Raw genomic sequence first — 15978 nt, forward strand, 5'->3', positions numbered from 1 at the left:
GCACAACAATTACTTTATATACAAAAATATGCACCGCTTTAGATATAAACAAGTGTAAAAAGTTAATAGGCATTTAAATTATATACCGAAATTGAAACTTTAACGCTGGTACGCATCCAGAACATGTGTTAATATATTTTATACAGGAACAGGGATATGTCCAAATGGAGAAGACACTGAATGCACTGGTAAATACATTTAACTGTTATCCAAATTCCTATTTACTATTTATTTTAGAAAAAAATGTTTTGTACATATGGAAGTTGTTGTCTGAAAATAATGTTATTAATTGCGATATCAAGTGAAATAACTGAAAATGAAATATAGAATTAACCTGTGAAGTATGTGCTTAAACGTAGGAAAGTCATCTTTATATCACACAGTTGTATATTTGTGCACACCCAAAAAACAAGTAATAAATATGGAATACATCTAGGAAATTAGTCACCTTTTAGCAATATGCGATATATATATATGTATTGTTACCATAAACATATGTGCATTTGTGATTGTTAGTTGTGAAGCTCTATGCTTTTTGTTTAATCAACTCATGCATAGTTGTTATAAAAACACATGTGCTTAACTAACAATTAACGCTGATTTTATATGTTGAAAGTATACTAACTGTTACGATTTACGATTAATTCCTATGTTCTGTTCATTTCATTGTGTTGTTTTTGTCGAATAGTCGGCCGGAAAAAATATTCAAAAACAAATATAACATAATTTTCACGGCTAAACAAGTAAAGCAAATATATGACAAACTAATGCAAATCTAATGCAAACTGAATATGTCTTATAATCATTGTAAGTTTTAAATGAAATTTATCTGTTTTTATTCATTATGGTTTTTAAATACAATTGAAAAATATTAACTAATTAGATAAATTGATAATGAATTTTAAATTCCAGTGTGATACATTTTTCGTGTTAACAGGTCATTCAATTACATAGAGGTTGTGTTTGTCTTTATGTATATGTCAAGGAAATTCTTCCTACATTTCCAAACAATGAATTCATTAATACCAATATCTTGATTGATACGGTATTTTGTGAAATATGTAATTGATAAGCCTATATTTTCTATTTGTTTATTAGCAGTATTTTTAATAAATAATTTCATTTTTTTTTCTTTCAGTCTACATGCTACTGTTGATGATTGTATAATTATATAACTGTCAAACAGTCAATTGCCATGGCAAAATGTTAACCCGAAATAAAGACTATGACTTGTTTTCTGGTTTGAAGTGATGTGTCCCTTCACATTTTTGTCACATCTAGACTGATCGTTACAATATGCAAATCTCCATAAAAAAGTTCATATTAATTGCTTATACAAATATTAAAAGATGAAACACATTAACGTAATGTCAGTATGATGAACAACATCGATATGTTTGATGAGAAATTTTCAAACAGTCCTTAATTTTTTTTAATAATCATAGTCATATAACGAAATGGATTTTAACAAATAGAATGAATGATTTAAGTATCTAACAACAGATGAATTATCACAAATACATTTGTAATGTATTCAAACCATCAAATATATATATATCACTTTTAATTTGAAAATTAATAAACAAACGGATGGCAGAAATAAGAAAAAGTTGTTTTTTTTCAATCATATTGATAAATAAGCTGATGTCTTTATGGACACAACCAACTATAACACGAAATGTACCGTTTATATTTTTCTTAAAGCAGTGCTAAAACTGCTAAGTTACACTATATATTGGAGAGTTCTCATTTTGTGTTTGTTATAAGAGGTCCATAAGTTGAAATTGAAATTATCGTTTAACGGATTTTTTGTAGATCCTAGTTATTTTATTTGAAGACCTGCAAATATTAGGACTTATATGATATATTTGGTAAGTAACGATGTAAAACATGCACCTTTAATTCATTCAAATATCATTTATATTGACGAAACATCTTACTGACGCATAACTAACCAAGGAACATGCAAATGTCATCAACACAATGACTTAAACATTTAAAGAAGGTAAATATCGAATCAGAGAGAAAGAAGTCATGATGTAACTGGTCAGGATCTGAACATTTATTATCATCTACCAACGAAATGTTTACGTCTGTCACGGCTGGTAATCTACACACGCAGAACATTTGGTTCTGCAATGAAAACCGTGAGAGGATTTTCCGGTTGTGCTTGAGTGGAGCAATTGTAACCGCTTCGAAAGGTATATACATTTCTAAATCGCAATTTTCTTATTCGACTGATCCAAATATTAAAAATCAGAGAATGCAATCATGTGGTGAATACTTGAACACAGAGATAGATGTATCATTTACTGTTGTACGTGGAGTTGAACTCCTACAAAATCAGTTGCCGCACGAGAATTTGCCTAAAAAAGTGACATTTAAATTTTGAAATGGTTATAATTACAGACCCTCAAGTTCAAATTTACTTTTTATTTGGTCAATGGGTATGAATATCGTTTTGGACGGTGTGTACGCTGTCCGGTGTTGATCGATATCTTAATAAATCTAAAAATCTCATATTTTCATTATGTCATGCGTGAGGGGATCGGTTCTGATTGAGGACATCGTGAATGCGTGAGAGGACGTGAAATCATAATATTATATCCAAACTGTTAGTCTTTGAAAGTTGCCTAAATGTGGTCAGATTGTTCATGAAAAAACACATTTTGTGCATAAACAAAATTAATGAGATAGAATTTTAAAATACATTGTGGGAAGATAGGTTTTACGAACCATTAAAGGAAAAAAATTGTCAACGATTTGTTTCTAGCTACAAATAAAAGTTGAAAAATTTCATATCAGCCCAGTATACATTTTTTTTACGAAAAGAGTTAACTCCCCTTGTATTGAGTATTTTAGAAAAAAAAGATGGATCGCGAAAATGCAAATTTTGATATTTGTTTGAATAATTTGATTTATACAATACATCACAAAGTTTCTGTATATGAATAAACAGCCTAACCAATAAATTGCAAATATGTCTCCAATAAAGGCAACAGTAGTAAACCGTTGTCGAAATTCGTAAATTGATTGAGAAAAAACATATTCGGACTACAAACTAAAACTGAGGGAAACACATCGAATATAAGAGGAAAATTACGACACAACACAAACACAACATTAAACTTTAACACACACAGAAACGAATTACAATTCAACAATGGCCATTTTCCTGACTTGGCACAGGACATTTTAAGAAACAATGATGGGAGGAACCCGGTTTTGTGGCATGCCAAACCTCCCACTTCTACGGCAATGGTAAATATATCATTTAAAGACAACATTACATGACAGGACTACAATACAAATAAATGAGAGAACATATAGGTCAGAGAAACACTCCAATTAAAGCTAACAAAAGGTACCCGGTTTAAAAAAAAACTTATACGTCAGACGCGTCTTTCGTCCACACAAGGCTTACCAGTGACGCTCAGATGAAAAAAGTTTGAAAGTCAAGACAAGTACATTGAGGACCAAAAGTTCCAGGAAGTTGTGCCTAATACGGCTAGGGTTTCTGCCTGGAATAAGAACGTCCTTGTTGTTTCGAATAATTCATAATTTTGCAACCAGTGATGTTTTATAAAATGACTATATAATAGATATACATGATAAAATCGAAGCGGTGACTAATTACACAATAAAAACGGATACATAAAACAACATAAACCAGCACATAAAAATTCACAGCCGAGTTTGCAAAAACCATAAACGCGCAAAGTGACGTCACATATGAATTTCTTAAACAATATCCCAAAAATAGGATAGACAGAATTCAGGATTAGATTCGCAATACTGATATAAAATTTATCAATAACAATGAAAATTACAATATTAATTAATATCAAATTGTGGTAGTAAACTATACCGATTATTTGCCTAAATCCACGAATTTAGACACATGTTTGAAATTAATTGGTTAGACTTTTATTCATAAAAAGAAAACTTGGTGATTTATTGTTATTTCAAAATTCTATCTCATAATTTTTATTTTTGCACACAAATTTGTTTTTTCATAAACAATCTAACCATATTAAGGCAACTTTCAACGACTGATAGCTTGTATATAAAGATATGATTTCAATTCCCCTCACGCATACATGATGTCCTCAATCAGAACCGATCCCCTCACACATGACAATATGAAAATATGAGGTTTTTAGATTTATTTAGATGTCTTTCAACACCGGACAGCGTCCAGGCCGCCCAAAACGACATTCATACCCATTGACCGAATAAAAAGTAAATTTGAACTTGTAGGTCTGTTAATAGAACCATTTCAAAATCTAAATGTCACTTTTTTAGGCAAACTCTCGTGCGGCAACTGATTTTGTAGGAGTTCAACTCCACGTACAACATTAAACGATACATCTATCTCTTTGTTCAAGTATTCACCACAGCATAGCATTCTTCGATTTTCAATATTTTTATCAGTCGAATAAGAAAATTGCGATTTAGAGGTGTACATACCTTTTGAAGCGGTGACAATTACTCCACTCAAGCACAACCGGAAAATCCTCTCACGGTTTTCATTGCAGAACCAAATGTTCTGCGTGTGTAGATTACCAGCCGTGTCTGTGTAATTATTAACATGGGTATTTTTTACCACGGTTAACCAGATGTGAAATATTTGTCTAACCCACATAGATCTAACTTAAATCTAACTTAAAAAGTTCAAACTTCTTTGATACGTTATCTTCTTTCTTTTTGATATGTTTTCCCTATCTTAATGTTGACATTGGATAAGTTAACTTAATGCTATGTTACATAGTTCTCATTGTATATAATAACTGCTTCGTGTACGGGTCACCATAGATTATTCAGTTTTAATTGGGTGTAAATTTTGTATTTGATTTGTTCAGTCTAAATGTTAAGTAGTCATGTAGTTTTTTTTCTAAATGGTTTAATTTCGACGTGTGAGTTTTGATTGTCAGTTCGGTATAATCTTGTTTAGTAACCCACACGACATTCTTCTGAATATATATATATATATGTGCACTATTGGTAAATTTTCTTTTTCATTATTATTATCGTTTTATTGTTTTACAATGAATTGTTATTTTGCTGCATACGGCAACTTTTTGATGGTATTACATATCCTACCGATATCAAACATGTTACTAAATGTTCATTGTATGTCAAAAGCAAACCCACTGTGACAGTATCTATTTTCTTTTTTAACACAGAAGACAAAATGTGAAAACTAAATCAAGGAAATTATGTAAACGATGATCATGGGATGAGTTATCACAGACGTTTGGAACATGATAGGAGATTAACGTAACAAAGAAGGTCGTTTGAATGGTTCTTGATGTACGTGTGATATTACATTACAGTTTGTATGTACCTTATAATCACATATTAATTGCACAATATATACAGAAAACCATTGCAAAGAATTTTGGTCATAACTTTTATTTCGTCACATGTTAAAAGAATTAGCAAATATATTTGATAATGAACATGCATTACACGTCCTGTTCCCTTGGTTTATTGTGTTTTTTTTTTTTTTTTTTTGGATATGTAAATATGTTGTGTCATGAGTTAATACTCTTAATACTTCTATTTTTAGAATGTTGAATTACAAGGCAAACAGACAGACAATACAAATGAGGGAAAACAGTACCGAAAAGTCGTCGAAATATTTGATAAAAGTGGACGGTACAAATATGCACCCATAAATAACTAGACAGTGGAATAAGACAATAGGTGTCGAAAACTTCATCCCATGCATAACGAAATGAAATGTTAGTCATGCACGATCTGTTTGTTACTCCATTATATATGTGTAAATCAAGATGATATAGAATTGTAGTGGTGTTTATAATTTAGAAACATATATATTATATCCATACATGCTAAATACTTTAAATGGCCATTTTATATACTTTGTAGATTGTTGTAATGCTTATGAAGTGAGGCAGTTTTGTAAAGTGTTCACTATTCTAATAATCTGGTTGAAATTGATCGTGTACGAGAATATACTTGTTAGTAATCCATGTTTAGGTGTCGAAATTGTGAAATTCTAGGGGAGACACGTAAAGCTGATGAAAATTGTTATGCTTATGCACTGAACAATCAACATAGTTCCCATTCACAATGTAACAAAGGGTGTATTAGAACAAGCATTCCCCATTGACAATGTTACAACACATGAATTCAAACTAATCAAACCAGTACGATGCATACTATAAATACAAGTAGTGCTCTGGTAGATAGGTCGATGTGTTCATTGGTACATGGCTTAAACTATCTTAACCTCATAAATGTACAACTCCCACACATTGTTAGTGCTGTATATCCTCATGTGAACCTGGTTTTACGTTTGTATTGGTTTTGATATAAGGTAACACCGAAACCTGTGTATTGGTTTTATATTAAATGCAAATTTAATGTTATTTGTCTTGAAGTTTTGCTTTTTTTTATTTTATGAATGTAACATGTATATGCCCATGGTGATCCGGTAGTTAAGTAGTAAACTACTATTTCATTAGTTTGTGAACGTTGATGTTTTAAGTTAAGATATAGAGCGTGACAGGGGTGCACGACTTCGATCTTAATCTATCCACCAATAAAACCTGACTGCCTTCATATAGCAAATAGTGTTTTAAGGTGTCAGGCCACCAACTCCGCGAATCCAAAGTATACAAAAGTGGCCACTTTCTGACAAAAATACTGCTTTTGGTGTCATTATTTACTAATAATATGTGTTTACATCATTTTAAACAAGAAAGAAAGTACTTGCCCATGAATGTACTCTAAAAATAATGCGCTACATAGTATACATATTGAAGATTTCCAACAACCTGTGGTTACTTTCAAAAGTAGCTAAGTTCCTAACAGTAATGATAAGTATAGCTAAGACTTAAAACTATAACCATTTAAATTGCAAGTATTCTTAAATATTTTAATTTTAGATGTAACGCGTCATCTGATTGGCTGACGACCTTTTGTTTATCAGCACATATACATAATTTTGTCATGTGACCGTGACGTCATCTACGTTTTTTCTTTATTTACCCCGGTTTAAAATGGATTTAATAATTTAATTATAAGAAATAGCTGTAATATTGTGTCTGCCTATTCGAAATAACATATTAAATGTGATGCACACTTTAAATAACCCGCTACGTAGCGGGTTATACCTTGTGCACCACATTTTTGATGTTATTTCTTCATAGACAAAAAAAATATTACAGTCATTCCTTAAATAAAATACTGTGGAAACATTATCAATTGTTTTCCCTTCTCGGTACTTCCTCCCTTATTCAGCAAAGTATCAAAGTGACAATATAAAATCTATAAATTGCAAACGAAAAAAGAGAATATAATTAAAGAACTAACGATTTTGATAAAACATATGGCCAGACATTTATAGTATAACAATTATAGCATTTGTATGAGGTCAATACAGGATATATCGACCCACAAAGGAATATCAGTTTCTGACTCCATCATCAGTTAATATATTTGTGTCAGTTCAATATATCATTGCATCGACCTCATTTGAAGGGTATAATTGTATATTATTATTAGAAACAGTAGTAGTACTAAAAATAGTATCACTTGTTATCAATACAAACAGTGATAAAACTTTAACAGTGTTAACATAAATTGTGAAAGTTGTGTGCCATTCTTCCGAATTACAAACAGATTACGAATAATGCATAACATGAAATATGAGTGTTGTATTTATACGATTTATAAAAATACACAATACACAATTATGAAAAAAATGTTGACAATACTATCAAAACCAAGCAAATCAATATACAAACGTTTATCAGACTTTAAGAATGTTTAAATATAGTAAGAAGATTAACATTTAAATTAAAAGATTTCAATGATTTTATATTTAACCCATTGTATCTGCTTATACGAGTGAACACATGCGTCGTTGACCTTAGCATCTTAAGCACAACGTAATGGCTAATCAAATATACAAAACAACACTAATCGACATATAACTAAAACTTCAATACCAAAGAAAAATAATTTCATATTATAACATTGACAAATTACGTCAGTTCTCACCAAATTTTGAAAATTAATATACATTTTAAATGCTTTCCGTTCTTCGATACAGTTTAGCGCTTAACGTTGAAAGGTTTTATTGACAATAACCCTTTTGTAATTACATTTTACTTATAACCCAAAAATATAGACCATTTAAACACCATAACATTAGTCTGAATGCAACTATTAAATGATTGATTATGATAACCGTGACAAATTTAGAAATAACGAAACAATTATATCTCTAACTTAATCAGTGTATTTAAGATACGACTGGGCATTTTATGTTAATTTAACTCTTCAAGTACTTTTTCAGTTGATATGCGTCGATGACTGGCAAGGAATAGTAAAACGATTCGTATGTCCCCTTTTTCTACAACAACGACGTGTTTTGTTATGCGGATGAACCATATTATGACCAATCATTTTTTTCTAATCATGATTTATTCTTATGACAACGAAAAATTCAAACGGTTCCCTTGAATTCTCTAAAACAAGTCCTTATGTTTTACAAAGATCATCCACAGACGAATACTCAATCGAAGTAACGTTCGCATACATAACCTTGCAACGAGTGACATCCTTCATCATTCCATCCATACACTGTTTTTCTGCAATACTCTTTACAGTAATTGACACAATTTTCTATTTTAACACCGTTTGGTTCACCTAGTAACCAGTTGGTATAGTTAAGTCCAGAACCGTCTGAAATCCAGTTCCATTGGCCTTCATTCGTAATATCATTTAATCCAATCCAGGCATCATCTTCAATAAAGATAAACATGCTTGATACATATATTATTAGACTAGTCGATTTGTGAAACAATTGTTCAGATTGTCGTAAAAGCATCAGACTTTGCAGAGTTTTAGTTTAGGTTAAAACAAACATTTATAACTATGGACCAAATTCAGAAAATCAAAATGGCTGCTCTTGGCGTCCATTTTAAAATAGCCACCATAAAATCAACTTTAATCATTTTAAAAAAATAAAAAATAAATGACTTTACCAATTTTGATAATCTTTGGAATAGTTATCACTAATGACAAAGACCATCATCTGATGACTTTAGACATTGAAGTTCTGGTGGCCATCTTGGATTGTGGTCATTTTGAAAACAAGAATTTCCAATATATCAATATCATTATTCTCTGTTTATTTTAAAATTAAATTGTGTTTGCTTTTAATAACAAATCATTGTTATATGAATGTTGCTATATACAATTGATATTCATCAAGTTTGCCTAAGTACCTATTTACCACAGAAAAATACGTATGTACGTACTATATTTTATTAACAAACTATATCGCAAAGGATATAAATTGTAAAGTTTAAATTGTTAGAGCTGAATAATCTAATCAACAATTAAACAGGAATGATGTTTGTAACGCCAAGAGATGACAAGTGAGGATAAAAGTTTACCGGGAGATCCCAAAAGTAAAGACATAGTATTTACAGCAGGTTATCAGTTCTTTGATGCTAGTATACATATTATATGACATATGAATGTTGATCAAAGAACTTCATGTTATAATTTATATTTCTTGATAATATCTTAAAAATGCTTTATATGCATGATACTTGTATATCAGGAACTCAAAATTAACAGACCATTAACATATGTGTGTTTATTTTATTGTTTCCAAGCTGTTAACGTGTCGATCTTACCGCACGATCAACTCTATGTGTTTTTAACTTAAAAATGTATGAAATTTTTCGTTATGTTAACTTCATTTTTTTTTTCAATATCAACTGTATATTTTTAATCTAATAAATACCTTAGTATCAATTTAGTTTTTAATATGTAGAATGAAGATACCAAAGTTTTATACCTGTCAATTGAGATATCAACCATGTGTTTTCAAATTCATTCGCAACCTTCACCAAATGCCCGCTATATTCTTTACAGTTAATCTGCAACAATAAAAATGTATCTTACGGCAGGAATTTCTATTTTTGTTTGAGAGTATTGAAAAACAAAACACTCAATTGTTTGTATGGAATAAAGATAAAATATAAAAATAAAACACATCAGCTATGTCTGTGGACAATATTGCGCATAGCGAAGTTGTGTCATAACTTATTGGATCGATACGTGCTTAATACAATTAGTTGAATAATCAAAATCACTAAATAATATTTATCTACTCATTTAATACATTTTTGTAATACTAGACCATCGTAAGATATAAATCAAACCTATCAAATTCAATGATATTTAATAGTTTTTAACCTTGTGAAGCAATATTATCACGGTTAATTTGTTCATGTTTTTTTAAGTGGGAGGGGCTACAAAATAAGGACATGTTTAAAAGCTCAGTGATTTTATACAATAATATTTATATACTAAGAAGTTTGTACATTTACTTTCACGCCATTTACGTGATGGCGACTTTACAACGATAACAAAAAGAAAATCCATGTAAACCTAACAACATGAGGGATTCGCTTGAACTAAATAGTAGAAAAAACGATTACATGGAATGGGTGACGAATGTATTCATTACTGTCTTACAAATTCCCACAAACTATTACATGTAATATCACTTTCAGGGAAGGGACACAAATGGTTTCAATCAATGGCAAACCGACTATACATGTAGCCTCTCAAGATATAGGAGGAACACAAGCTTTATCTAGTCTATAATTCTTTCCATGTTTGTTTATTTCAAATTAAATTGTAATCAAATCAAATCAAAAGTACCATTTAGCCTGACTTGTGCTAACGCATTCAACATATCTTAAATTTCTTAAGAGCACACTGGTTCCGAAAAGTATGGTAGTACAAAAAGGGTGCTTTGGATATGAACAAAAGGGTACAAACACCCTTCTATCATCATTGCATATATATTTTTTCAGATTCAAGAAAATTTTCCAGCCGGTCCGTAGCGTATTTATTTAATCCTCTTGCTGCCAGTTGTTATTTAGGAATGCATATGATATTCCAGAAAATACGACCGCTCGACGTTTATGACGTTACATGCCAAACAATGTCGTCATTCGATATATGACTGCATGCTGTAATGACCGTTAATGTGTGAGACATTGTAGAAACACTTTACACTTTTTTTTATTTTCGGTCTTTTATTTTGATAAAGGTTCAGCACTGATGAGAAACTTGCATAAATTAAAATGGACATATATGTTCCTCCGGCAGCAAGAGGGTTACACGCTATACAAGTTTTTACCGAATATGCTGCTGTTGGGAAATTCAAGTTCAAATCAACTCTGCGATACACAATATTGTATAGCAAGAAACTCTTACATTGAAAACGGTATAGGGGGCATGCGTCTTTTAAGGTTTAATTGATTCACTTGTTTCCTGTAATTAGTTAATACTTCAGCTTTATCATGTACATCTTTTGAATATTCATTTTATTAAATTTACTGTTTGCAAAAGTATAAATTACTCTAGATTATAGGGATTTTCTGGTAACTTAACAACCTTTTTGATCTTTTGGTCCTCGATGCTGTTCAACTTTGTACTCGTTTCGGCTTTCAAACTTTTGTATCTGTGCGTCACACATAGGTCTTGTGTGGACAAAATACACTTCTGGCGTATTAACATTTTGAACTTGTTGCTTTTTGTTGGCTGTTGTTCGTGTGATTCTTTGTCAATTGTGTTCTCCAATTTATTTATATTGTAGTCCTGTGTTGTCATTTTGATGTTATATTTCACATGGCCATAAAAGTGCGAGGTTTGGCATGCCACAAAACCAGGTTCAACCCACCATTTTTTCCTTTAAAAATGCCCTGTACCAAGTCAGGAATATGGTCATTGTTATATTATAGTTCGTTTCTGTGTGTATTACATTATAACGTTGTGTCGTTTGTTTTCTCTTATTTTTGAGTGTAAATTCACATTGCGATAAGACGTGTCACGGTACTTGTCTATCCCAAATTCATGTATTTGGTTTTGATGTTATATATATATGTTATATTTGTTATTCTCGTAGGATTTTGTCTATATGTGTTACATTTTAGTGTTATGTCGTTGTTCTCCTCTTATATTTAATGCGTTTCCCTCGGTTTTAGTTTGTTATCCCGATTTTGTTTTTTGTCCATGGATTTATGAGTTTTGAACAGCGGTATACTACTGTTGCCTTTATTTACGTTATTGGACACCTATGATTTAAAAATAGAGTATATGCGCTTTACACTATTCAAGTCTAATAGATGAAAACATAAAAACAAGTTTAGGAACATAGATCGTATGCATTATAATCATTTATATGGATTTTATTTGCCACTAACAAAAACTTAACATACCACAGCTTGTCTCCAATCAACCTTTTCGTATACAAATAGATAGCATTTGTCTGAAACAAAGGTCCATCCATCAGAACATTTTTCTGAAACAGTATAGAAATACATTTAGAACATGTAAAACAAAAGGTCTTTGATTGTTTTTTTTCTGTTACGCTGTCAGTTTGTTTTTTGACTTGTGAATTTTAATTTCTTTTTAATATAACTGCCTCTTTTTACTCAATTTGAGCATATGACATATACATAAAGAAGCCGGGTAATAATACAACTACACAAACACAATCACTCGGTCTTCAACTAACTCTACAATATGCCAATCGCAAAATTTCATTTCTATCTGTAAATGGCTCTGTCATGTTTTTTCAAACTTCATACTTCCCCTAAAACACAAGTAAACACCTTAATACAGCATTCAACATTACTTTAACAAGTAATACCATGTTGTATTGGTTCAGACAATTTAGGATCTTTCAATTTTTATGGTACTTACTTAAATTTTCTGTATTTATGGTTTCGTTGTAAAGGCTTAGGAGTCTGATTTCAAATATTTTACTTTGAAAATAGTTTAATTACAAAAGTAACTTTCTTCACAAATAGCATTACAGTGTTATCTTTCTCCACACATAACATTATAATCTTACGTTTCTCCACGCATGAAAACCAGTTTTCCCATTGCATTGAAGGTAGACATTGTGAGTATGGTTTTCCATTCATTTCATTATTATGTTTACATTTGAATTTAACTGCAGCTCCAATATTTCTATATGGCCCCAACCTCTCAGCACTGACTGCATTGAGGGAATATGGACTGTCTACACAGACTGTATAAAATATTATAAAAAATTGTATAAACATTGATATACCTATACTACAATTGTAACAGCTGTATAAAATAAAACAGCACTAAAAGCATTAGACGATGCCTAATTGTATGTACCAGTTACCTCAGTTCGTCCCATCGTATGGTATGACAAGATCTGCCTCGCAGATATCTCTATAATAGTGCTAGGGTTAGTTTTTAGATAAATCAAACAAGACAACTAGTAACTGATAATAAACATAATTAACATGATCAACACATACAAGATTGGTCACCACATTAGTTATGAGATGTTATTCTATTCGACGTGATACAGATTACAACCCCATTAACGTGTTAGGCTTGGTAAACATTTACTTGCTTTGAATAGAATAATTGAAAGACACACTATTTTTGGCGTAGTTTTCAATGACAACAGTATCTTTAGTCTTAGGGTTTTCTATGGCTAAAAAATAAAATACAAACAGACAAATAATAGTCCACAAAACACAACATAAAAATTATGGACTTAGTAAAACGAAATCTCGCCCAAAACTAGGGGCGATCTCATATGCTCCGGAAGGGTAAGCAGAGCCTGCTAAACATGTGGCACATGTTGTGTTGCACATGCTATTACAGACATCTGTGTAACGGATATTCCATAAGAGTCGATAACTAATGTACGTAAAGAAAAATAGAATAATATGGACTTTTTACTCTTTCTTCTTTTTCTGGAAAATGAAATTATTTTCATTATTTATTCACACTATAACCTTTATACCACATTCTTTTTAATATCATCTATAAGTATTATTAAATTCCTTTTCAGAAGAATTGATCAATATTTATTAGGACATGTAAATACATGTGTTAATGCAGTATCATTATATGTTTATTCATACATATATATATATATATATATGTTTTAGTTGCTGTGTTTTTATCGGTTCAGTTTGTAACCAGAATTTGTTTTCTCTCAATCGGTTTATGACTTTTCATTTCACTACTGTTATCGTTTTAACCAAATGTTTTTAAAATATTCACACTTTTCAAAGAATTAACAAATCGAGGCAGTGCTAAGAACATGTTAACGTTCTGTTCTGATTTAAAATAATACAACTACATGATTGTTCACAGGTTCGCCATCATACGCTTATGGTAGGTTTTTGAAAACCGATGAAATTGACATGTTGGAGATTTTGAATGTTGTGTCTGTCTTTACTTCATGACTCAAATGGCAAACATGAATAACAGATATATTTTCTTCTGAATACTGTGACACAAAAACGTTCTGTCAAGCCTGCGTGTATAAAAAGGATCATGTTAATTTTCATAATTTATCATGGACTTGTATACTTATGTATATATATGTAAATATAATATATATAGATTCTACCACTGCATCGAGTGTAATACGATATTAATCCACTCGAGACAGTTAAGTTTTCAAATTTAAAATTTAACTGTCGAGAGTGGATAAATATCGTATTACACGGTTGTATATGAAAAAAGGTCGAAAAAAATATTCCCTTGAATTTGACAGTTGTGGGTAATTAGTCCTACATTTTATAGCAGTAAAAGATTTCTGTGGCATAAACATATGTCTTGGGTAATTCAAAGCACCATTAATTTTTTATATGGAATTTCTATAGAATATTTTGTAATTTTGAGGTTACATGGTGACTAAACCTTTTAAACAGATAAAATAAGGGGAGAAATTAGATTGGTTTACTTCCAGTGATGGTTATTTTTTTATATGCAATGATAGGTGATGTGAATTTTTTTCCAAAGTACTGGACAGGATAAAACTTTACTCATGCCAAGTATTTCTTTATTTGAAACAAAGATAAATTCGACAGATTTTTTTTGAAAAGTGCAAATTTAACAAAGACTAATAGGGGAAAATCAATGGTGGTATTACACCTCTGTGCGACGTCATCAGACATGGTCGCCTTTTTCATGCCGTCACGATAGGAATTTCAGAGGAAAGCAAGAAAATTCGACGTCATAATCGGATTTTAACAAATGGAGTACTAAGATTAAACGAACCACACGTTGATAAATTTTTTTTTAGACAATGGATAAATTGATGAAGAATTAGAGAAATATATATATATAAATACTTTTTTTTATATTGACAGAATTTTCATGGTGTTATGAAACTTACATGCAGGTTCACATTTCCAATTGTCAGCGTCGATAATACATTTCTCTCCATGTTTACAGGTATGATTTTTACACTGCCCTGCCATGCTCTGTAAAATAAATAACTCAAAATTACTAAACTCCCCAGAAAAGGATAGTCATTATTATTTATGATGCGGAGTGAAAGTCACGATAATTTATTAAATGATCAAACGGTGTGTAAAGCTCCTATGGTATATTGTTCTATTACGTCGTCAGTATTTGTAAGTGGAGGAAACTTGAATGCCCGGAGAGAACAAATATCCTTCGATGGGAAAACTAACATGCTAGTGATACAGTATTTCGACTTCTTAGACCAATGGGACACCGAAACCCTGAGTAAATTAGTGGAATACAAAATAGATATATCAATAAGATAGGATATATCCAGTAACTATTTATAATATATAAAAAAGAGTGTCAGACAAATGGTGATTTATCAGTGTTTTTCAGAGTTGAATGTTTTAATATTTATTTCATTTCATTATTTGTAATTCCGTTGAATTTCTGATTACCCAACTGTTTTTAAATACCAGAAGCTAAAACATGTTCGTAACAGTCCAAAAACTAATGGCACAAAGCATACATTTGTGTAATTGATAGTTACGATATGGAACTACATCTCTTGCAATTATTTTATTTTGACACATCGCGTTGGTAACCGGAGTAAGTAGTGTTCATTTCAATCGTTTCCCCTCTGTGAAAGAACCTGGT

General features: G+C 31.0%; 1 protein-coding gene and 1 long non-coding RNA gene across 2 annotated transcripts; one reads left to right on the plus strand and one right to left on the minus strand.

The window, feature by feature from the left end:
* Nucleotides 1–1149: 1149 nt before the first annotated feature.
* LOC139485840 (uncharacterized) lies at nt 1150–6346 on the plus strand. The gene is made up of 3 exons (XR_011655412.1): nt 1150–1871; nt 5187–5313; nt 5573–6346. It is a non-coding gene; the product is annotated as an uncharacterized lncRNA (long non-coding RNA).
* Nucleotides 6347–6678: 332 nt separating this feature from the next.
* On the minus strand, nt 6679–14166 carry LOC139484188 (perlucin-like protein). Its single transcript, XM_071267921.1, has 6 exons — nt 14127–14166; nt 13490–13546; nt 12923–13102; nt 12285–12367; nt 9848–9929; nt 6679–8781 (listed from the first exon to the last, which is right to left on the minus strand). Exons 1-6 carry the CDS (start codon nt 14164–14166, stop codon nt 8552–8554), a joined length of 672 nt encoding a protein of 223 aa, XP_071124022.1. The 3' UTR covers nt 6679–8551.
* Nucleotides 14167–15978: the final 1812 nt, after the last annotated feature.

Source organism: Mytilus edulis, chromosome 8, assembly GCF_963676685.1.
Source record: "Mytilus edulis chromosome 8, xbMytEdul2.2, whole genome shotgun sequence".
In the NCBI taxonomy this organism is placed as follows: domain Eukaryota; kingdom Metazoa; phylum Mollusca; class Bivalvia; order Mytilida; family Mytilidae; genus Mytilus; species Mytilus edulis.

Coding starts and splice junctions, on each gene's coding strand:
- LOC139484188 (XM_071267921.1), bottom strand. CDS start 14,166: ATGTTCTTAGCACTGCCTCGATTTGTTAATTCTTTGAAAA. Junction 12,368..12,922: donor GTTTTCATGCGTGGAGAAAC/GTAAGATTATAA, acceptor ATACTGTTTCAG/AAAAATGTTCTGATGGATGG. Junction 8,782..9,847: donor GTTGATATCTCAATTGACAG/GTATAAAACTTT, acceptor TCTTTATTGAAG/ATGATGCCTGGATTGGATTA.